The sequence below is a fragment of the Rhinatrema bivittatum genome, chromosome 2, assembly GCF_901001135.1.
Source record: "Rhinatrema bivittatum chromosome 2, aRhiBiv1.1, whole genome shotgun sequence".
NCBI lineage: Eukaryota > Metazoa > Chordata > Amphibia > Gymnophiona > Rhinatrematidae > Rhinatrema > Rhinatrema bivittatum.
The window spans coordinates 143438334-143463235 of NC_042616.1; the positions used below are offsets into that span (position 1 = coordinate 143438334).

The 24902-nt window shown below is 44.3% G+C and overlaps 1 protein-coding gene across 2 annotated transcripts; it reads left to right on the forward strand.

Annotated features, from left to right (window-relative positions):
* The first annotated feature begins 626 nt into the window (after positions 1-626).
* LOC115084184 (uncharacterized protein C17orf98-like) lies at positions 627-17231 on the forward strand. 2 transcript variants are annotated; one of them, XR_003854499.1, is made up of 4 exons: positions 627-988; positions 5360-5459; positions 15374-15508; positions 16068-16158. XR_003854499.1 is itself a non-coding variant. In XM_029588702.1 (3 exons), the coding sequence occupies exons 1-3, from the start codon at positions 734-736 to the stop codon at positions 16223-16225; spliced, it is 513 nt and encodes a 170-aa protein (XP_029444562.1). In that variant the 5' UTR covers positions 627-733; the 3' UTR covers positions 16226-17231. The 2 variants fall into 2 exon arrangements, 1 of the variants encoding a protein (XP_029444562.1); XM_029588702.1 differs by lacking the exon at positions 15374-15508 and having other exon boundaries at positions 16068-17231.
* Positions 17232-24902: the final 7671 nt, after the last annotated feature.

Genomic DNA, 24902 nt, shown 5'->3' on the forward strand with positions numbered 1-24902 from the left:
AGAGAGGGAGGCTTCAGCAGCCCGCTTCTCATGTTCCAACATGCCGGTCCGCAGCCTGGTGCCTTTAAGGTCCAGCATGACTGAAAATAGTTGGGACACTAAAAATCTGATTTGGGGAAAAGGTTCCTGACTAATGACTCCTCTGTACTGACCCTGGTCAGTGACGCCCCCTCCTTGCATGTCGCCCCAGGCAACGTCCCAGCTTCCCATACCCTAAAGCCAGCACTGCTCTTAGGACTTTAGCTTAAAACCCGTCTGTAACATTTTCATTTCAAGCTTCAGCAGTTCCCTTCCAGTGGAGCCTATTCTTCCTGCACCTTTCCTTTTTAACCCCCCCAAAAAAAGGTTACCTAGTTTCTAGTAAACTTAAACCTCTCCACCCTTTGTATCAAGACTTTGCAGCTTTGTTTGTCTTCCTGGCCCTGCCCGTGGAAGCCCTGTGACACCTTTTCTTTGTTAAAGCAAAGATTATAATGAAATAAAGCAGTTTTAAAAGGCTTTTGGTGCCAGGGAGAGGACAGGCCTTTAATGGGGCCAGCCTGTCGGTTCCTTAGTGTGCGGTGGCCATAGCAACCCCCGTCCGGGTTTCTGTTGCCTCTTTGCTCAGTCTCCGTCGAAAACCTGACCGCGAGCCGCTGGAAGCATTGCAGCAGCCCTTCCGCACCTTTTTTTTTTTTTTTTTTTTTTTTTGCTTTTTCTTCTTTCCCTCTTCTGGCCCTGAACAGGAAAGCCGATGCTGTCTCAAAGCAAAAGCAAAGCGTCCCACTCAGGTCGCTTTGCATCGTCTCCTTCCCGGCAGGAGTTGCGGGTGCAGGAGAAAAGCTTCATTCTGGACTGTGTGGCCATGGGGAGCATAGCCAAAGACTACAACTGTTCCCTGCCAAAGCTGGGCTCTGTGATCCCCCCCTATAACGCTCAGCGAGACCTTCACGCGGGAGCCTACTTCCTCAGCAAACCACTTCCAGCCTTGCTGAAGAGGACAGGGCAGGTGAGTATTTCCACCTCGGCTTCTGCTGCAGCTGTGTTGTCAGCTCCAGGTCCATTCAGACCTGTGTCTCGCCCTCCCCCACCCCGTCCAGCAGCCCATTTTTAATTCAAAGCTTTACTTTTAAAAACCTACTATGTACACTAAGGCATGCTATTGAATATTAAGCATCACAAGTTTAATCGTTAATGCACACGTAAGCATTACTGATAATGCAAAACAAAAAAAAAGGGTTTAACATGCTAAAAATGTTTATGAGCTGTAAAGTAGTTCATTAATATAAAAATTGTTTGAAGCACATTGCATTAAGCACATGATCTATATAGTAAGCCCCCAAAGTATTTCTACCTCAACAAGTGTACTTAATTGCTTTTAGAGCATAGGCAGGCCAGCACCCTTATCTCTGACTCCACCAATATCCTTATAGGGCTGTCAAAGGCTCAAAGTAACACTCCCTCCTCTCCCTCCCCACCCCATGAGCAGAACGCTCCCCCTTCCCATAGATGGAGCCCACTCTACCCGCACCAAATATCCCATACTCATGAGCTCTGAAGAGGTCCCTGGTTATTGGCGCCAAGAACAATCCCCAGGTGCTTCTGCCCACTATCTCCATGCCGTCAAATGATGCTGCCTGACCTCATGCTCTTCATCCTGCATGGGGAGGGGCTGTTCAGGGGGAGGTGACATTCATGCCACGTAGGGGCTGCTCTGAGAAAGAGAAGGTTTAATGCCCATGTAGGGGGGACTGCTCTAGGAGAGTAAGGGGATTATTTCCAGCCATCAACGGCCCTTTAAGGAGAGTGGAGAACAGCAGCGGATTCCCGATGAAGACCGGCCTGGAGATTCGCTGCCCAGGCCGGCCCAGGAGATACCACGTGGTCTGCCGAGCGCGGCTCTGTCACAGGCGCGCTCTGCAGACCACGTGACTAGAGCAACCGGCCCACCGGGGATGCCCGATCCCCCGATAGGCCAATCCGCCCCTGGTGGAGAACATAAGACTTGCCATACTGGGTCAGCGCAAAGGTCCGTCAAGCCCAGTATCCTGTTTCCAACAATGGCCAATCCAGGTCACAAGCACCTGGCAAGATCCCAAGGGTAGAAGGACTCCGAGCTGCTTATCCCAGAGATAAGCAGTGGATTTCTGCACCTCCATCTTAATAATGGTTTATGGAGTTTTCCTCCAGGAACTTGTCCAAACATTTTTTAAACACAGCTACACTAATAGCTTTCACCACAGCATCTGGCATTTAAAACTAATCGGAGAAAGTTCTTTTTCACTCAACGCACAATTAAACTCTGGAATTTGTTGCCAGAGGATGTGGTTACTGCAGTTAGTATAGCTGTGTTTAATAAAGGATTGGATAAGTTCTTGGAGGAGAAGTCCATTACCTGCTATTAATTAAGTTGACTTAGAAAATAGCCACTGCCTTTTCTAGCAACAGTAACATGGAATAGACTTAATTTTTGGTACTTGCCAGGTTCTTATGGCCTGGATTGGCCACTGTTGGAAACAGGATGCTGGGCTTGATGGACCCTTGGTCTGACCCAGTATGGCATGTTCTTATGTTCTTACATCATTGAATTCCAGAACTTAATTATGTGTTGAGTAAAAAAATATTTTCTCTTATTAGTTTTAAATGTATTACCCAGTAACTTCATTGTGGCACCCCTGGTCTTTTTTCTTGGAAAGCGTAAACAACTGTTTTAACATTTACTCATTCCATTCATAACCTCTTTAGCCTTTCTTCACAGAGGAATTGTTCCATCCCCTTTATCATCTTGGTTGCCCTTCTCTGTACCTTTTCTAATTCTGCTATATCTTTCTTGAGATGTGGTGACCAGAACTACACGCAGTACTCAAGATGAGGTCACACCATGGAGCGACACAGAGGCATTAGGATATTCTGTTTTATTCTCCATTCCTTTCCTAATAATCCCTAGCATTGTGTTTGCTTCCTTGGCGGCTGCTGCACACTGAGCAGAAGATTTCAGCTTAATGATGATGCCCTAGATCCTTTCTTTGAATGGAGACACCTAATGTGGTTACTATTTCTGGCAGCAGGAAAAAAAGATGCATTCCTACTGCTGGTAACATTTATGTGTTACTGTGTTAACGGCTTTCCACCAGGGCCGGTGCAAGGGTATTAGGCGCCCTAAGTGACTCTTCAGTCTTGTGTTCCCTGCCTCTCCTCCCTTACACACCTGCCCATCAGTCGCAGCTCTGGCACAGCATCCACCTCTCACCCACATCCTGCATCCACCTTCTTTTGTCCCCTTTCCACAATACCCAGCATCCCTTCTCCCTCTCCTCCTGTCAAGCAACTCTCCCCACCCCACCCCACCCCAGCCACTCCTCCTCTTTCTCCCCTTCATTCCCTCCTCAGCACACTAGCATCATTTGAATTTCATTGTCTCCCTGTTTCAGTGCCCAAATCCTCTCTCTCTCTCCACCCCATCCTCACCTGCCCAGTACCCTCTCTCCACAGTTTCCCCCCTCAGCTTCACCTCTGCTCCATCTACCCAGCAGTCATTTGTTTCTCTCTTATGGTGCCATGCCTTAAAAGGGGCTAGGCGACAGCTGAAGGTTTCCAAAGATTTTGCAGACCCTACTACCCTCCTTCCTCCTGAAATGTTGGCACACTAAGGTGACTGCCTAGTTTGCCTAATGGAAGAACCACCTCTGCTCTCCACAGTATTTACTAAGAGTGCTTCTCAACCTAGTCCTTGGGACAAACCCAGACCTTCTGGATTTCAGGAATTCCACCATGAATATGTATAGTATAGATCTGCATAACATGGAGGCACTACATGCAAATCTATCGCATGCATTCTCATTCTGGATATCCTGAAAACACAATAGCTGAGCATGTGCTGAGGACTGGGTTGAGAACCATTACTGCATTAATGTTGGCATGCTTATGGGTATTTTTTATGTGTTTTAGAAAACAGGGGTCATAATGAACACAAAGCACAGCAGCCAGCTCATTTTAACATAGTTAATGACAGCAGATTTAGACCAGAATGGTTCATTCAGTCTGCCCAGCAAATTGCTTAGGGTAATAATTGTCACTCCATGCAGGTACTCCCTATAGTTATGTTAGCTTTAAGTGGTACAGAGGTTAGCCTATATCTTCATTTCCATTCTCCAGCCACTAGGGATCATCTGTGTTTGTTCCATGATCTTTTGAATTCCGTTACCATTGTTTCTTCACTACCTTGTTCAGGAGGGCATTCCATGCATCCACCATCTTTTCCAGAAGAAATATTTCCTGACATTGTTGAGCCTTCCTCCTTGGAGTTTCATATCATGACCCCTATTTTTACAACTTCCTTTCCATCAGAAAAAGTTTGATTTTTGTGCATCGTTAATTTCTTTCAGGTATTTAAAAGTCTGCATCGCATTGCCCCTGCCTCTCCTCTCCTCCAGGGTACACATATATTTAGGTCCTCCAGGACTCTTCCTATAACTCTGTGGGTGCAAATCTCATACCATTTTGGTTGCTTTTCTCTGGACCGCTTCCATCCTGTCCTTACTTGTTTTGAGCTACAGTCTCCAGCACTGAACACAGTATTCCAGGTGAAGCCTCACCAACATCCTTTCCAGGGACATTATCATCTCCTTTTTCGTGCTGGTTATGCCTTTTTCTATGCAGCCCAGTATCCTTCTAACCTTACATTGCTTTTCTACTTTCATATCATCAAACACTATCACCCCGAAGTCTCTTCTGGTCTGTGCACATGAGTCTTTCACCCCCTGCTGCATACAGCTCCTTTGGATTAATGTAACCTAAGTGCATGGCTCTGCACTTCTTGACATTGAATCCCAGCTACCAAACCTTTGACTACTCCTCGAGCTTTCTTAGATCCCTTCTCATTTTCTATGCTTCTTCAGGTGTGTGCATGTAGCTGCAGATCTTAATGTCACCCACAAAAAGATAAAAACTTTACCTTCTAATCTCTCTGCAATATCACAAAGATATTGAACAGAACCAGTCCCGGAACAGATCCTTGAGGATCTCCACTTCTCACACTTTTCTCTCTTCAAAGTAAAATTCCATTTATTGTCAAGTCAGCCCATTTGTAATCCACTCCACCACCTTGGGAACCATTCCCAGGCTTCTCATTTTATTCATGAGCCTTCTATACGCGAACATTTCAAAAGCCTTGCTGAAAGCTCTGAGCCTCTCTCCTTGGTTGTATACTTTAAACGCACCATATTCATCTGGCTTACAAGGGCCAGGCTTGGCAATTTATACTGCTTATGGATGATGCAGTTGCCGATTGGATTGCCTAGTGCAACATCCCTAAAGCTGGTCTTTGACCTAGTGATAAACTGTAATGCATATCTAACACAAGAGGCTTCTGTTTTAACAGTCAAATGGCGGAACCTCCACCTATGGTGAACTGGCGGATCGCTTTCAGGTCAAGGGAGCTGCTGCCCTCTATCTGAGCACCAGGAATAATGCCGGCGCAGGTATCACTAAGCAATAACTCAGACTTCTCTGCTAACATCGCATCAAGGAATGCAAAACTTATGAAGGATGTAATACAGGTGCATGTATGACAAATATTTAAAATAAGTTTAATTTGGATTTATTAAGCACCTTTCATCTAAGTGATCTTAGGGTGCTATACAACTTGAATATTTCCAAACTGTTCATTCAGCTGCCCCAGGGGATGGTCAGCTTGGGATTTTGGTGCAGAGAGGCTACATGTAAGTTTCCATAGGGTGCTTGAGAGACCACCCTGACCGTGCATTTCCTGATATTGATTTTGAACAATCATTTGACAAAGTCCCTCATGAAACACTTCTTAGGAAATTAGAGAGTCATGGGATAGGAGGCAGGGTCCTATTGTGGATTGCCAACTGGTTAAAAGATAGAAAACAGAGAGTAGGGCGAAATGGTAAATTTTCCTAATAGAAAAAAGGTGAATATTGGAGTGCCAAAGGGATTGGGACTGATGCTTTTTAATATATTTATAAATGATCTGGCAATGGGAACAAGTGTGAAGTGATCAAATTTGTCGATAACACAAGATTATTCAAAGTTGTCGGATCACAAGAGGATTGTGAGAAATTGCAAGAGGACATTTCACTTATCTACATTAAATTTCATTTGCATGCCCAGTCTCTCAGTTTTACAAAGTTATGCACTTAGGGGCAGATTTTATAAATCTGCGCACACGCGTACTTTTGTTCGCGCACCAGGCGCGAACAAGAGTATGCGGGATTTTAATAGATACGTGCGTAGCCGCGCGTATCCATTAAAATCCGGGGTCAGCGCGCGCAAGGCTGCCCAAAATCGGCAGCCTGCACGCGCCGCGCAGCCTGCCTTCGTTCCCTCCACCCCCCCCCCCCGCATCTTCCCTTCCCCAACCCACCCCGCCGGCCCTATCTAAACCCCCCCTACCTTTGTCAGCAAAGTTACGCCTGCCGGGCCGGCTGCCGCGCTCCATGTTCCGGTCCGGGGGCTGGTCCGGAGGCCGCGGCCACGCCCCTGGAACGCCCCCGGGCCGAAACCATGCCCCATGGCGCCACCCCTGAAACGGCGCATCACTCCCGGCATGCCCCTGACACACCCCCGACACGCCCCTCCATGCAAGACCCGGGACTTACGCGCGTCCCGGGGCTTGCTCGTGCCGCTGAGCCCATGCAAAATAGGCTCGGCGCGCGCAGGGGGGGTTTGGGGTAGGTTTTCGGGGGGGGTACACGCGTACCCCTTTGAAAATCTACCCCTTAGGGAAGAGTAAACTAAATTATAACTACAAAATACAAGGTGTATTTGTTGAAAATCGTTGAAATCTTCTTCTCAGTGTGCAGCAGCAGTCAAGAAAGTAAATAGAATGGTAGGGATTATCAGGAAAGGAATGGAGAATAAAACAGAATATCCTAATGCCTCTGTATCGCTCCATATTACAACCTCATCTTGAGTATTGCATGCAGTTCTGATCACCATATTGTTGTGAATCCCGACCGTGGGAGTCCACTGCCTATCTTCAGTCGGTCACGGCGTCCTCTGCGATGTTCCGGGCCGCAGCGGGGCCTAACCGCTGCGCTCTCCCCACGAGGGAGACACTGCCGTCTTCCTGCTCAAAACCCCACCCCTTAGGCACGCGTGCAGGGGCTCGGGTTTAAAAGGGGCCGTGGTGGGTAACTTCGGCCCGGCCCCTAAACTGATGTCAGACGCTACAGGGTATTTAAACCCTCTCAGGAACTCCATTCCTTTGCCTTAGCAACAGGTCCTTCTCTGTTGGTGCTAGTTGCTGACCTGAGTTCCTGATCCTGTTCCTGCCTTCCTCAGTTCCAGTTCCAGCCCTGCTCCGCTCTTGAGTTCCTGTTCCTGCTTCCCTCTTGGCCTGCTGCTCTGGTTTGACCTGTGCTTGGATTCTGGTTCGTCTTCAGCTGCTGCCTGCCCCGACTTCTGGTTTGTTCCTCAATCCCACTTGTCTTCAGCCTGCCCCAACCTCCGGCCTGAATCTCCGTTGCGCTCTGCTGGCGCCTGCCACAATCCCTGGACTGCTCCGGTTTTTGCCTGAAGCAGTGCTGGGGGTTTTGAAACCATTGCTTCATGAGGTTTGCCTTGCAACCGGCACAATTCCCATCGGATCAGGTTAAGACAACGTACATACTGTCGCTCTTGGATGGGTGAGCTCTAGCTTGGGCCTTGCCGCGCTGGGAACAAGGCAACTCTTTGCTCGGGGATATGCAGCAGTTTACTCACACATTCAGGACTGTGTTCGATGAGCCAGCTTGGAAATCTACTGCTGCTACCGAGCTTTTGCATCTTTGTCAGGGATCCGGTCTTCTAGTTGACTATGTGGTGGAGTTCCGCACTTTAGCATCGGAGCTGGGTTGGCGGGAGGATAGTTTGCAGAGCATTTTCTTGGAGGGCTTGTCTCCTCGAATAAAGGATGAACTTGCAGCTCAGGATCTCCCGCAGGACCTTGAGACTCTAATAGACCTTGCAGGGCGGATCGACCGTCAACTCCAGCAACGAGCTCGGGAGGTCAAGCCTGCTAAGCAACCAGTCTCACTGGCTCCTTCCTTCCCACGTCCTTTGGTTCCCACTTCTGAATCTTCAACCAGTTGCGGTGAGGAACCCATGCAGCTGAGACACAACCCTCTGACTCCTGAGGAGAGAAAGCACCGCCGTTCTCTAGGCCTCTGCCTGTATTGCGGAGGTAAGGGTCATCTGCTGGCCCAATGCAGTGAGCGGCCGGAAAACTCCAGGGCCTAGGTGTTATCGAGGAGCTGACCCTAGGCTGTGTAAACTCTGCTCCTCAATATACCGTTCTAGTTACCCTTGAATATCCAGGGGGAACATTCTCCACTCTTGCCTTCGGTGACTCCGGGGCCGGAGGAAACTTTATTCTTGCGGACCTTGTATAGCAACTACAGCTCTCTGTTCTTCCTCGCCAGCCACCACTACAGATTTTGTCCATTCATGGTACACCACTTCCTGGGAGTCTCTCTGCCACCACGGTCCCCATGAACTCCACATCGAAGAAATTTCTTTTTCTGCTCTTGGGCTTGCTGTGGCTTCAGAAGCACTCACCTGTCATCTAATGGGACACTCTTCAAATAGCGGCATGGAGTCCGCATTGCTTCTCATCTTGCTTACCCAAGATACCTCGACCTTGCATTTCTCTGCTGGCCACTTCCTTATTGTTGCCCATACAATACACTAACTATACGGACGTATTCTCCAAGGAGATGGCCGAACTTCTTCCAGAACACCATCCCTTTGATTGTGCCATTGATCTACTACCAGGCACCATGCCACCTCTAGGGCATGTGTATCCATTGTCTCTTCCGGAGACACAAGCAGTATCCCGCTATATCAAAGAGAATTTGGACCATGATTTCATTTGGCCTTCAAATTCACCTGCGGGAGCGGGATTCTTTTATGTCGCAAAGAAAGATGGCTCCCTCAGACCTTGTATTGATTACAGGGGGCTCAACGCCATCACTCACTGACAGACATCCATTGCCACTCATCCTGGAGCTCCTGGACCGACTACAAGGAGCCAAGATTTTCACTAAGCTTGATCTGCGGGGGGGGGGGGGGGCCTACAACCTAGTATGAATTCGCCCAGGAGAGGAGTGAAAAACCACTCTCAACATGCGTGATGGGCATTACGAGTACCTTGTTATGCCATTTGGGTGTGTAATGCTCCTGTGGTTTTCCAAAACCTAATGAACGAGGTGCTTTGTGACATGCTCCACTCATCCATCATAGTCTGTCTGGATGATGCACTAATATACTCGAAAGACCTCTCTACACATCAACAGCAAGTTAAGCAAGTGTTACAAAGGCTTTAGGACAACTGTTTGTTCGCCAAGTTGGAAAAATACTTATGCGAACAAGTATCTCTATCCTTTTTGGGATACTTGGTGTCCTCTACAGGATTCCATATGGACCCAGAGAAAGTGTCCGCCATCAAGGATTGGCCTCAACCGGTGGGGGGTGAAGGCTCTCCAACGATTCCTCGGGTTCGTAAATTTCTAGACAATTCATATCTCACTACTCCCAAAAGGTGGCTCCCCTTACTGCCCTCACCAAGAAAGGAGCAAACACCAAAGAATGGCCTTCGGCGGTACGTCAAGCTTTCGAGGAGGTGAAAAAAGCCTTTCTGCTGGACGCCTGCTTGCATCATCTGGACCCTCAACGACCATTTATAGTAGAAGTGAATGCTTCGGATCTAGCGGTTGGGGAGGTCTTCAGCCAAGTGTCCACCAAGGGGAAGTTGCTTCCTTGCTCGTATTTCTCTTGGACGTTCTCTGCTGTCAAAAGGAACTATTAACAAGGTATTACTGGTGGCCCCACGTCAAGTGGGATGTCCAAGCCTATGTCAGCTCTTGCCCGACCTGCGCCTGACAGAAACCTTTGCCAGGCTGTCCTTGGGCTCTCTTACAACCGCTTCCCATACCTGCCGAACCGTGGACCACCCTCTCTACTGATTTTGTAGTGGACTTACCTTTATCCAAAGAAAAGACTGTCATTTGGGTCACGGTGGACAGGTTTTCTAAGATAGCCCACTTTGTACCACTTACCAAGCTTCCTTCAGCTCCTGAGCTGGCACGGCTGTTTACTCAACATATCTTTCACACTCCCGGATTGCCACTCCATATTGCTTCAGATTGTGGATCCCAGTTTACAGCAAAATACTGGAGGGCACTTTGCAAAAAATTTGGAGTTCGTTTGGACTTTACTTCTGCTTTCCATCCTCAGGACAAGCAGAACGCACTAATCGTTCACTGAAGGCCTTCCTATGATCCTTGGTGGAGGATAAACAAGATGATTGGGTGTCCCTACTACCATGTGCTTAGTTCTCGTACAATCATCATGTCCACTCGGCTACTGGAACCTCCCCCTTTCAACTTGTTTATGGTAAACAACCCAAGCCTCCTTTGCCACTTCCGTTGATGGTACCTAAACCTGCGGCCCAACTCACTGCTCGGCAGCTTCATTCCCTTTAGGAGGCCACACAAGCTAAATTGCAACAGACGGCTGCTGTCACCAAAATAAACACTGACAAACACCATCGACCAGCTCCAGTGTTCAACCCTGGGGATAAAGTTTGGTTGAGCACTAAACATATCCGACTCCGCATTCCTTCCATGTGCCTGGCACCCAAGTACATCGGTTCATTTGTAGTTTCAGAAAGAATGGGTACAGTATCTTACCGCCTACATCTTCCAACCACTTTAAGAATTTACAACATTTTCCACGTCTCGTTACTCAAACCATTGGTACTTTCAGTCTTCCATTGTAAACCGCCTGAACCCTCCAAACCGATAGCGGAGGAGTAGACCATTTACCAAGTAAATGAGGTGTTGGATGTACGCTTATATCATCACAGATGGGAGTATCTGCTTTCTTGGGAAGGTTGTGGCCCAGAGGAGAACACCTGGGAGCCTGCAGTCAACATTCTGGATAAATCCCTTCTCCGCCAATTTCATCAGGATCATCTGGATAAACCAGAATCCCCAGGGAGGGGGCGTAAAGGGGGGGGGGTACTGTTGTGAATCTCTGCTGCAGGAGTCCATTGCCAGGTCCCCACCTTAACTGCTGCCTATCTTCACTTGGTCGCATCCTCCACAATGTTCCGGGCTGCAGCGGGAACTACCCGCGGCACTCTCCACACGAGGGAGACGCCGACATCTTCATGCTTAAAACCCCGCCCCTTAGGCACATGCATGCAGGGGCTTGGGTTTAAAAGGGGCAGAGGCAGGAAACTTCGACCCGGCCCCTGAACTGATGTCGGACGCTACAGGGTATTTAAACCCTCTCAGGAACTCCATTCCTTTGCCTTAGCAACAGGTCCTTCTCCGTTGGAGTGCTAGTTGCTGTTCCTGTGTTCCTGACCTGAGTTCCTGATCCTGCTTCTGCCTTCAGTTCCTGATCCTGTTTTCCTCTTGGCCTGCTTCTCTGGTTTGACCTCTGCTTGGATTCCCGTTCATCTTCATCTGCTGCCTGCCCCGACTTCTGGTTTGTCCCTCTGTCCTGCTAGTCTTCAGCCTGCCCCAACCTCAGGCCTGGATCTCCATTTTGCTCCGCTGCCACCAGCCACGAACCCTGGACTGCTCCGGCTTTTCCCACTTTGCTGCCAGCCCAGACCCGGACTTTACTTGATCTTCTCTGTGCCAGGAGACCCTCGCCTAAGTCCTACTGGCACCCTCGCCTAAGTCCTACCGGCACCCAAGAGCTCAACCTGCGGGGAACGAGGGCTGGTAAAGTTGAAGGTCCTGTTCGGTCTCCTGGTTCAGCACCGCCTACCGGCTACATCTCCGCTGCAGGCCTTCCACCAGAGGCTATCACACTCTAGCCGGACTAAGGGTCTATGTTCTCAACACACATCTCACGAAAGATATAGCAAAATTAGAAAAGGTACAGAGAAGGGCGACCAAGATGATAAAGGGGATGGAACAATTCCCTTATGAAGAAAGGCTAAAGAGATTAGGATTCTTCACCTTGGAGAAGAGACGGCTGAGGGAAGATATGATAGAGGTCTATAAAATAATGAGTGGAATGGAACAAGTATAAGTTAGTTGTTTACTCTTTCAAAAAGTACAAAGACCAGGGAACACACAATGAAGTTACTGGGAAATACATTTAAAACTAATAAGAGAAAATATTTCTTTACTCAATGCTTAATTAAGCTCTGGAATTCATTGCCAGAGGATGGGGTAAAAGCTATTAGTATAACTGCGTTTAAAAAAGGTTTGGACAAGTTCGTGGAGGAGAAGTCCATTAACAATTATTAAGGTAGAGTTGCAGAAATCCACTGCTTATTCTTGGGATAAGCAGCTTGGACTAACTACCCCTTGGGATCTTTCCACATACCTGGGACCTGGCTTAGACACCATTGGAAACAGGATACTGGGCTTGATGGACTCTTGGTCTGACCCAGTATGGCAAGCCTTTATGTTCTTAAGTAAGGCAAACTGCATCTTCCTTCTGTTTGCAGACACCCTGGCAGAGTTGACAAAATGAAACTACTTACTTTGCAGAGCAGCAGCAAGCCATCAAGCACTGCCTCAGCAGCATAAGCCTATAACCATTGCTTCAGTCTGCAACTTATTTTTAGCTGTACTACAGCAGGCCATTCAAGTAAAGACAGAATGTTAAGCATAGCTCTAAAACATTGAGGGTTTATGTAAGTTAGCCAGACAAGACTTATGCGGCTTACTTACGGGATATTCAGTAGCACGGCTGTGCTGCTTAATATCCTCCTTAAAATCGCCACTTAACAGGATAAATCGTATCCAGCTAAGGTAGATCTGCTCTATGGGAGGTCTAGTTTATCTGGCTGAGTTATCTAGATAAGTAGCAGCGCCCTGATCCAGCCACTGCCCATCCAGTAGATATTATGTAACTTTGCTTGATTCAGCCTTCTTGTTCTTGGTTACACTTGTTTATCCCCCAAGTTCCATGTAAACCGGCCTGATGTGAATTCTATTCGTGAAGTCCGGTATAGAAATATATAATAAATAAATAAATAAATATCTGGCTGACTACTTAGTCAAGTTGCTTTTCTGGATAAGTGGTGGCCGCTAAACATAGTTGGATATTAAGCTAAGTAGTGCTGACTATTAAGGCCCTGAGTTTCTTGGAGTTTTCAGACTATGCACAGCAATTTGACTATAATTCAAACTTTTACAATAGCTCTACAATATTTATCTTCCTATCTGATGTACTACAAACTTCTAGAACTGTTTGAAGAATGTAGTTGACTGCCTGACCTGGCTTCAGGTAGTAAGGAAGAGGTGGGGCAGGACCATAGCTCATACATTTTGAAGCATCGCTCACAGGGTTTATATGGTTGCTCACATGCTTATTTTCTTTGTGCTATATACAGAAATGCAACACTAATACTGGCGCTCAAAAATTGTTGCTTACATGAAAAAAAAAATGTGCACACGCCTAGTCACTCGGAGGGAACATTGAGCAGGACTACTTTTTCAACTCCAGTTTCTAAGCTTTTCACACTGGTACACTCTCAGCATACTTTGAAACCAAAATTGAAAGGTTGGAACTAACTCACCTGTTCTTTCAGACTTGCGTTTAGATGGCCACCGAAATAGGGCTACCAGCTGGTTCTATTTTTGATGGACTGGGTAGTCCAGCCCTGATTTTATCCCATTGCATGAACTTGTAGTTTTATTTTTTTTTACAAAACACAAGTACAAGTCCACACATGCAACAGAGTATAACCAGGACTGCCTCAGCCTGTGAGTAAAAGCTGGAACCAGCTGGTCAACTCATACCTTACTCATGGCTTAAATTCTTGGAAGACCTGAAAAAAGAAATTTGTCCCACTTCCCTCCTCTTCAGGTGCCTTGCAGTCTCTTCTCTCTGCACATTTTGTGATTTAATTTTGAAAAGGTAGACCTTTAAATCCACAAACTGAAGGCAATGCCTTTCTATTGGACTAAGTTAATAAATTTGTCACTTAACTATTGTGAGCAGTGCACATCAGATCAGTACAGAATGATCCATGGATGATGTTACTTGAATTTACAAGTAAAGTACAGGTTGCTTACAATGTTTACATCACCATTCAGGGCTGACTGCAGAAGGAACGCTTTGAAAAGGGGACATCAAGTTATTTTTAGAGGGTGGGGGTCTATCCGCCCTCAGCAGAATCCCGTCTTGCTCCCTCATAACCCTCTCTTCATTTCATCTTACATTCTGCACGATCCTCTCTCTCAATCATTTTTTCTCCTCCTCTGAACTAAGTTTCCTTATCTTGCATCCATGACATTCTCTTTCACTTTCTCCCCCTATCTGTACAGTCCTTTCTCTCAGGCCCACACATCCATGTGATTCATTCTCGCTGCCCTTCCCCTCAAACTGCGCGGGGTCATCATCTTTCCCCTCCCTCCATCTGGCAGGAAGGGAACAGCACTTCATGCTATATCGGCTCTTCCACCAGCCAGGTGAAGTCTGAGCTTTGAACTATGGTGTCAACAGGTCCTGCAAGTTCACAGGGCACCACGCATTCAAATCAGAGCGAAGCTGGCTGGCAGGGGAAACAGACATTATTATTATTGTGTTACCTGCTTGCTCCTCAGCTCGCAACGCATTACATAAAATACATTTATAGTAAAAAAAAAAAAACACAAAAATCAAAGCATGACAATCATAATCAAGCCGATCATTGTCTCACTGGATATAAACAGAACAATAAAAAAAGAAAAAGCTGGTCAAATATTTGTCTTACAAATTTGAATGCCAAGCATCCATCTCCTCCTGATACCTGGAGATCGTGCAAGGGATTAGGAGGGGATCAGAGGATCAAACCGCTTTGAAGTGCAAAAATGCAGAATATAAATAAATAAAAGAATAATGCTGGTTAATGCTATCCCAACTCAAAGAAACCAGGCCTGCCATCACTAATATAATCTGTAATTTGCTTGTATATTCAGGCAGCATCATCTATAGCTCATTCTGCACAGAAGTTTTTTTTATTTATTTATTTAATTCTTTATATACCGACCTTCATGACAGGTCATATCAGGTCGGTTTACATTGAACCTGGGGTTAACATTAAGGGGGTAATTTTCAAAAGGAGTTACATGCTTAAATGTAGCTACTATTGTAGCAATTTTCAAAAGCCATTTACTCAAGTAAAGTGCACTTATGTGAGTAAATCCTATAGACAAGTCAATGGCATATATTGTAGCAATTTTCAAAAACCCACTTACTCGAGTAAAGTGAATTTACTCCAGTAAACCTGGTTTTTACTCGAGTAAATGCTTTTTAAAATCAGGCCCTAAGTTTGGAGCAGAGTTCTAGAAAGCAGGTCACAAATGTGTTCGTTAGTCTAATGAAAGCTATTGCCTAAAACCTGTTTTTTCTACCTTTATTTTTATGTATCAAGGTGGACTAACAAGGCAACCACATTATTCATTTTGAAAAGAAAAACAAGTTCTTTAAGGTTGACCAAAACTTCATTCAAGTCAGTCTTTGTCTCTATATGTATCCTGCTCCTTCCAGCGATAAACGGGGCTCTGATGTAAGCAGTAAGCACATGCAACTGCAGGCAGACATAGATGCAGGTGCAGAGGGTGGATGAGTATGTGTAGCACCGCCCTACATTTATTTGTTTTATTTAAAAAAAAAAAAAATGTAAATGCTGAACAGTATGGATATTCCCAGCACCTCAGTCAGACTTATGATCCACACTGGCACACTGCAGGCCATTTCAAATTCAACTTTTGGGAATAGCAATCTCTACTTAAATATTTATTTACAGTAATTAGTAATTGTGGGGTTTAAAATGCCAGTCCATGAGGAAAAAGAAATGTAAGCCAATAGTATGGTAGGAATAAGTTGTGATCTGACACCAAACTTACCACCGTATCTAAGACTTTCAAGAAATTAGTACATATCATGCCAATTAAATATTTGTTAGGCCACAAGAGATACAGTGTGTTATGTGTACATAGTTGGCTGCTATTCCTTCACAGTACTTCCTTCCTCAGCATTCATCTTCCATGGTCCTAGATCATAAGAAAGAGCATGAGGATTCATAAACAGATCTAATGATGACTATCTGGCCTTCCTTTCATCAGGTCACTCTGAAGACTATGTGAGGGGTCATGGCTTATTTCTAAGCACAATCAAACCATTCTTCGGATACAACGGCAATTATGGATATAGGAGAAATGTACCATCATTACGCAAGACACCATCAACTTTTGGGACACTGACCAACCTGCCGCTTCATTAACTCTCAAGGACTGTTTTACCCTGTAAAAATACTATCACGATAGGATGAATGACTGATTTTACTGCTTTGTTTTTTTTTTAATTTAAAAAAAACCAAACAAAAAACCCTCTTCAGACAGGAAAGTGCCATATTCTGCACCCCAACCACTGAGAATGTCATGAATCTGCCCCTGATGTAATCAATTCTGTTTTGAAGATCTGAAATTTTAGGACTGTAGCAGGTATCAGCAATACAATTTCTAGGAATCTTCAATGGAGAAAAAAGCTGAATAAAACCTTTGATATGTGATTTTGAGTTCCCATAAACAAATCAGAAATTGTTATGTAAGGTCTGGATATTTCTCTGTATAGCATTTGTATCCATATAGTAAACAGGGACACTCAGGGACACTTAGCTTCAGTACAGAACCACAGAGGTCCAAGGACAAAAGGCATGTACAGTATTTCATTGTACTGGTCTCTTGGTTGCCATATAACCTTACCACCAAGTGTTTGTCAGAAACAGAGCTGGTCTCTGGGGGCTGTAAATCAAACTAAGGTGAAGCCAGACTCAGGCAAACTGACCTGCTCTGTGATGGGCATCGGGCAACCCAAAATAAAAGATCAAAGGATAAGCCAAAAATGTATGAGCAAAAGCTTGCAGTAGCCACAATTCCAACTGAGTGACATTCCCAGATCCCATCACTGTATGACAATGGTCTCCAGAAAACAGGGCTATAGCTACATACTCACAAAACTATTCACCCACATGCAGAGCTGCTGCTGTGTTTATTGAGGCACTGCACAAAGATTTTTAATTATGTCCATTGTCCAGATACTCACCCTTGCCTTGCATTGGAGACAACAGATTGGTCGACCAGTGGTCTCTTGCCCCTGGGAATTGTATGCCAAGTTATTTGTAATCTACTTATGATGGAACAGTGACTTTTCTGTGCCAGCAGATTTGTATAGTAAATTTTGCATAAAAATTTCAGTGTCTGTCTATTTCATCAAAAGAAAAGATCTCCAGAGTCACACCACTAATGAAATTAAATTGTTAAGCGGTAATGAACTGTCTCCACGATACCCCTAACACCTACTTGGGGTTAGCTTCATGGCCATTTGAGGTTCCTGAGTGCACAGATTTAGCTGGTCAAAAAGGGGTCTGGATCAGAGGTGTGCTGCAGACAGGCTTTAATTTAACTATGGAGTTAATGTGCTATTTACTAGTGCTTCATAAGTTTTTCTTACCAATTTTAGTGGTTATCACATGCATTAAAAGGTGCTCTAACACTTCCAGCCAAAACAAGGGTTTGTTTATTCATACTTCATGCCCCACCTATATAGAAGATCTAAGCAGGTTACAAGAAAATATGAGCTCCAGCTTCATGAACTGTGGCAGTGGCACATCTATTTTTAGTGAACACCAGTTTTCAAATTTGCAGAAACTATAAGGGAGAACCTTCCCATAATCCTTCTAAAGGTGTGCCTCATACAGCTAATAGGACTGCAATGAAATTCTCATTCTGCAGCAGTGATTCCTGAAGCAACCTTTGGGACCCCTCAATGGGTCTGGTTTTCAGGAATAACCAAAAGAAGCAAATTAGCCTGCTTACTAAACAAAATGTTTGTAAACGTATTTCATGCAAGTTTACTGCTGGATTTAGTAACCACTGTGCTACACTAATCTTTTTAAGATGGGAGACTGGGCCCCAAATAATTCCACACTTAAACGGGCTCAATTCCTTTGTCATAATGTTCTCTAATCTTTTGTATTTATTTGCAATTCTTACCCTCTGTTTCAAATTCCCCTTTTAATGTAGGAGAAAAAGAAATATCCTGCTCCACAATTTTATTTTATTTTATTTATTTTAAGTATTATGAGTTCACACTGATATAGTTCTAAAAACTGATTTTCATTTCTCCTTTTCACAACTGGAAATTCTGCTTTTTCTACAGTGGTTGTACATTATTCAATGCCTATTACTAATGGACATCAGTATAGGTTACTGTAAGCAAATCACTGATTTCAAAACTGTCCGTAACATAAGAACATGCCATACTGGGTCAGACCAAGGGTCCATCAAGCCCAGCATCCTGTTTCCAACAGTGGCCAATCCAGGTCATAAGAACCTGGCAAGTACCCAAAAACAAAGTCTATTCCATGTTACCGTTGCTAGTAATAGCAGTGGCTATTTTCTAAATCAACTCAATTAATAGCAGGTAATGGACTTCTATAAGTTCTGTAACATTGCAAATTATGTACCTGCCTCCACCCTTATTAAATATTTATGCTACTTGATGATACTTTGGGACTGCTCATAATGTAACAAATTGCAAATTACAAATTCCCTAGCAGCAGCCATATCCCAGTCACAAAAGTCATGAGGCCAGAATGTACAACTGCAAACAAGAACACTATCATACCACAAAGGATGGAAAAAGCACAGACGTGAGAGAATAGTAACATAGTAATGATGGCAGAAAAAGACCAATGGTCTATCCAGTCTGCCCAGCAAGTTATTATGGTAGTAACTGCCGCTTCATGCAGGTTACCCCCAAGTCTTCTGTTAAGGGTAGTAATACTATTAGCAATATTTTTATGTGGTGAGAAACCTTAATAATTCAGACAATGCTGCTTGAACATGAACATGCTTTGCTTTTGGACTATGGCCAACATAGAAGCTGTCCTGCACATTTTTCCTAATGTCTGCATATCCAAACCCTGGACCGTAAAACTAGCAGGGCCCAGTGTTGGCTGTTGTCTAAATACAATTCATCTTTTACCCTACCATTGAAGTGGAGAGCGATGTTGCAATTGCATCAAAATCATGAAAGTTAGTTGGTTAAGGGTAGTAATTGCCTCTCCATGCATGTTACCTCCATGCACCCCTTTTCTTCATTTCCATGCTCTGGCCTTTAGGGATCCACAGTGTTTATCCTATACCTTTTTGAATTTGTTTACTGTTTTTGTTCTCACCACCTCTTCCGGAAGGGCACTCCAGGGATCCTCCACTCTCTCCATGAAGAAATATTTCCTGATGATGGTTCTGAGTTGTCCCCTCTGGAGTTTCAATTCTTGATCCATAGCTCTACTGTATGCTTTTCAACAGAAAAGGTTTGAAGTTTGTGTATTAGTAAAACCTTTCAAGTATCTGAAGGTCTGTATGATATCTCCCCTGCACCTCCTCTCCTCCAGGGTATATATATATTTAGATCCTTCAGCCTCTTCTCATAAGTCTTCTGATACTAATCCCACACCATTTTGGTCACCCTTCTCTGGTCTGCCTCTGTCTTGTCTCTATCCTTTTTCAAATAGATACAGTCTCCAGAACTGAACATAGTACTCCAGGTAAGGCCTGACCAAGGAACTGTACAAAGGGATTATCACCTCATTTTTCTTACTGGTTATTGCTCTCTCTGTGGCCCAGCATTCTTCTAGTTTTAGCTATTGCTCTTTCACATTGCTTTGCCTCCTTCAAATTGCCAGACACTATCACCCCAAGGTCCCTCTCCCAGTCCGTGCACATTGAACTTTCACCCCTACCACATACAACTGTTTTGAATTACCACACCCTAGATGCATGACTCTGCATTTCTTGGCACTGAGTCCCAACTGCCAAGTCTTTGACCACTCTTCAAGCTTTCTTAAATCACTTTTCTTTCTCTCTATTCCTTCAGGCTTGTCCACTCTGTCGCAGATCTTAGTATCATTTGCAAACAGACCTGCTTTACCTTCTATCTGTCCCTCAATATTGCTCATAAAGATATTGAACAGAACCGGTCCCAACACCAATCCCTGTGGCATTCAACTTAACACGGTTCTCTCTTCAGAGTAGGTTCCATTTACTATTACATGCTGTCTCCTGTCAGTCAACCAGTTTGTAATCCACTCCTCCACCTTGTCACAGACTCCTAAGCTTCTCATTTTATTCACAAGCCTCCTATATGAGACCATATCAAAAGCTTTGCTGAAATCCAAGTAAATCACATCAAGCGCTCTTCCTTGATCGAATTTTCTAGTCACCCAATCAAATCAATCAGTTTTGTCCAACAGGACCTTGCCCTGGTGAATCTATGCTGCCTCGGGTCCAGCAATCTACTATATTGTAGATAGATCATTATCCTTTCCTTCAGCAGAGACTCCATTAATTTTCCCATTACTGAGGTTAACCGGCCTGTAGTTTCCAGCCTCCTCTCTGCTGCCATTCTTGTGTAGCGGGCCCACCACCGCTCTTCTCCAGTCATGCGGCACCACTTCCAAATCCAGGAATCTATCAAACAGGTTGTTCAGTGGACTGGCCAGCACATCTCTGAGCTCCCTTAGTATCCAGGGATGTACCTCATCTGGCCCCATGGCTTTGTCCACTTTCATTTTTCCTAGCTCTTCCCATACATTTTCTTCTGTCAACAGAGTTTCATCTACCTCACTCCCATTTACAGTCTTGTCAGCTAGCTACTGTCCTTCTCCAGGTTCTTCTTTAGTATCTGTTTAATATTTCTGCCATTTCTTCGTTTCTCCACATATTGCTCCTCATCACCTTTCAATTTCACTAAACCACTTCGGGTCTCCTTTTTTTCTCTGATATATCTGAAAATGTTTTATCACCTCGTTTTACCTCTTTGGCAATCCTTTCTTCTGCCTGACCTTTTGCTTTCTTGATTTTTTTCTTTGTCTCCCTCAGTTTCACCAAGTATTCTTCCCTGTGTTCCTCTTTTTTAGGATTCTTCATACTTCTTGAACACTTTTTTTTTTTTGCCTGTATTTTCAGCCACCTCCTTTGAGAACCAGATCAGTTTCTTTTCTTTATTCTCTCATTTACTTTTCTAACATATATATTTGTTCCCTTTTAATTTGGCCCACTATTGTTACACCTCACTCATCTACCAGTCTTCTAGCTCGTCCTCCAGGAATATCCCAGAGTATTACACCCTCCCTCAAAGGTTCCATTACCAATTGTTTGAGCAGAGCCCCTTGAATGGCATCCACTTTCTCTCTACTTCTTGCAGATTCTACAGAAGAGATACTCCAATCCACATCCAGCAGATTAAAATCTCCAACAAGCAACAAGTCTCCCTTCTTTCCCGCTTTTTGGATGTCTTCAACCAGATCTCTGTCCAGTTCTTCTGTTTGAGTCGAAGATCTGAAGACCACACAGAGGGAGTCACATAATTCCATACAGGGGTCAGAAAATGAGAAACACACAATCCTAGCCACAGAGTATGGACCTCTCTCTTTAATGAATCAAGAAAATGTTAATCAGCAATAACTGTAAAACTCCCATTACAGAGCAGTTTAAGATGTTCTAGCAGGGGACTGCTACAGGAAAGGGAAGATATGTTTCAGCTCAGCTGTCTTTCTTCCCCTTGGGACCTGCTGTTTCATTATCAGCTGGAAAATGGGCATCCTGAGCGGTGATACCGGACATCATCAGACGAAGTCCTGTCCTGCATGAATTCGGCGGCCTGCAGCACAAAGCCAAAGCTGCTCACCAAATGGGGCACACCACTGGAAAAATATTGGGCAAAGCTGAAGTGTTCTGGTGGGTTGTTAAGTATTGAGGTAGATTTTCAAAGGATTACGTGCGTAACCCCCGAAAACCTACCCGAAACCCCCCTGTACACGCCGAGCCTTTCTTGCATAGGCTGCCGGTGTGCACAAAGCCCCAGGAAGCGCATAATTCCCGGGGCTTTCCTGGGGAGGGGTGTGTCATGGCCGGCGCTTCATCAGGGGCATTCCGAGGGCAGGGCCGCAGGCATGGTTCCGGCCCAGGGGTGTGGCCACAGCCTCCGGACCAGCCCCCGGACCGGAACATGGAGTGCTGGCAGCTGGCCGGGGGTGGGGGGGTGGAGGGAACGGAGGCAGGCTGCGCAGCTCGGCCTTGCGCGTCCTGACCCCGCATTTTAACAGATATGCGCGGCTACGCCTGTATCTACTGAAATCCGGTGTACTTTTGTTTGCGCCTGGTGCGCGAACAAAAGTACGCAAGCACGTAGTTTTATAAAATCTGCCCCATTGTTTCTTGGCTGTACAGATAATTTGGAGTCTCCTTCTAGTTGGTCACTTGCAAATGGGAAAGAAGAAAGGAACTGTTTGGCCTTTCCCTTACAGACCTGCTGTATCCCCCCTCTCCTTTGACGCAGCTGATTACAGGTGTGTCTTCAGAAACTGATAGGCCTGGTGTTTCTAGCACCACCCTTAATGGAACTTCTATCTTCTTTAGCCCTGATGGTCAAACTCCTCCTAATGTCGAGCTAAAAGCCGTTACAAAATCTGAGAATGTGAAGCCGTTGTCTGAAAATGTCACTGACCTCCGTTCTGATGATGGGAAGATCTTAGCTCAAGAGATGGCACTAGAATTAGGGAACAATCTAGATAAGACTGGTTCCCCAAGTGCCCAAAGGACCATCAATTATTCTGTTCCTGAGAAACCATCTTTAATTACATTGGAGACATGGACAGCTGTCATGGGGCTAAAAAGATTACTTTGGAGAGTTGCAGACTCAGGTCAGTTCTCATAATTTATCATAAATTACAGAATTTTGAAAATTTGAAAAAATTGAATTTGGCAATATTCAATTTTCCTAAATAATTCACTGATTTTGCCAGGGTTTATTTAGAATTATTGAAGATACCGTTTGAATCTCGCAAGTCTTCTATCTCCCTATGAGAGAATGGAGATTTGGTTAATAGCACTCCCAAGAGAACTGAATTAGACCTAACAACTCTTTTGCAGGACTCCGAATTACAGATACTAGGGCTACATTGTTAGTTACCTACCTTTGTACTAGAACTTGACAGGAATTGGACAATGAAAATGTTTTTTCATCTTAAGAATCATTTTTTCTTGGGTCAAAAAATGTCTTTAGTTCCCGATGTAGCCAGGGCTACATAGCAAAGATGAAACTCAGTTTTGATGAAGAAAGAGAGTGATTGCACTTGGTGCACCCTGTATATTGCAATTTCCTTGTAAATGGATGAAAATGGGGAATTCTAAATTTGTTTTTTATGACCCAGATTACCTTGACAGGCTCCTACAAAATATGACACCACCTATGGAAACTTCTCCCCAGATAGCTGGTTGATAAACAGATCATGAGAACGTCTTATAATTATTTTTTTACCAATCATATTTGAATTCCTTTATGTTTCCTATCTACTTCACCATATTGAGGTCTAATTTTTGAGCATCTTTTCACTTTCTGGTATATTTTTCCCTTCTATTTCTTGCTTTTTAAATTAGCCAATGTTTCTTGATACCAAAACTCTTGATTTGTTATTTTAAATTTGAATTAAAGAAATTAAAAGAATGCTGTTGTAGCTCGTACTACAAAGACAGGGATACCTTTTTCTTACAGTGAAGGTATTGCAGGAGGTTTTCTAACTCTTCAGATAGGGATAAATTAAATAGAACAGCTAAAACTGCCATACTTAGAAAGCTGAAGCAATAGTTTTTGTACTTTTACTGTTGGGATTAGTTTTATATGTAGCTGTTTATCATTTTCTAAGCTATGCATTTTAGCTAATGCTGTTTAGCACTAATGCAGTTATCTTAGATCAGAGATTACTGGCTATTTTGTAATCTTACTGCTGTTCAATGTTAACATTTTGTTTAGAACTCTGAGCACCAATGTGAGGAAGCAGACTCTCTAATAGGAGGAATCTGCTGTAAATTGCAGACCTTTGCAGTTTTGCTAAATTAATGAAATGAGGACTAAAGAATACAAAAGTTGGAGTTCTGACGTAGTACAGGAAAGGCTCCAACATGTTCATTCTGCTTAGAAACACAGAAACATGATGGCAGAAAAAGAGTGCAAGGCCCATTCAGTCTGCCCATCTGTCCAATTTAGCATTATAGTTCTCATCACTTCCTTAGAGATCCCCTATATTTATTCCATGCTTTCTTGAATTCAGATATTGTTTTTGTCTCCACCACTTCCACTGGGAGGCTGTTCCACACATCCACCAACTTTTCTGTAAATAAATATTTCCTAAGATTACTCCTGAGTCTACCACCTTTCACCCTCAGCTCATGTCCTTGTTCCACAGCCTCCTTTTCATTGAAAAAAAGCTCACCTCCTGTGCATGGAAACCTTTGAGATATTTGAATGTCTCTATCATATCTCCCCTATTTTGCCTTCCTCTAGGCTATACATGTTTACATCTTTAAGTCTATCCTCATATGCTTTAGAGCAGTGGTTCTCAACCTTTTTCCCATCGTGACACACCTGACAGACCATGTTCACATGTGTGATACACTGCTCATTACAATTTACAGCAGAAATAAAAAATAAAGGTCCAGTATTTTTATTGTTAAGAATGACACAAGGAAAAGATACATATTGTATCTCAACAGAAATTGCATAAACGGTAAACATCCCACACCAAAACAGCACCAATTTCCAGCACTTAACAGTAACCACCTTACCTAAGAAAAGGCAACACTGAAAATATTACACCAGGCCTTACGACACCAATACATCTCCTATTAGGAAAATGGACCAAGTCAGGCTGCTATAGAGCCCTACACAGAAACTACACGCCAGCAGAAAACCTCACCTGAGTCACATGTGCTGACCCTCACCTAACAAAGAATAAAGAGACCAAAATGCATAACTAGAAGCATGCAGACAAAACTGAACTGGAAACTGCAACAAGCCAGAGTCTCTGTATGCAGTGCAACAAAGGAAAAAAAGAA

What these genes read in the sequence shown, in the direction of transcription:
- LOC115084184 (XM_029588702.1), top strand. Translation starts at nt 734, where the DNA reads ATGCTGTCTCAAAGCAAAAGCAAAGCGTCCCACTCAGGTCGCTTTGCA. An exon ending in TGCTGAAGAGGACAGGGCAG is followed by an intron (nt 989 to 5,359) that starts GTGAGTATTTCC and finishes CTGTTTTAACAG; the next exon opens with TCAAATGGCGGAACCTCCAC. An exon ending in CAGGAATAATGCCGGCGCAG is followed by an intron (nt 5,460 to 16,067) that starts GTATCACTAAGC and finishes TCCTTTCATCAG; the next exon opens with GTCACTCTGAAGACTATGTG.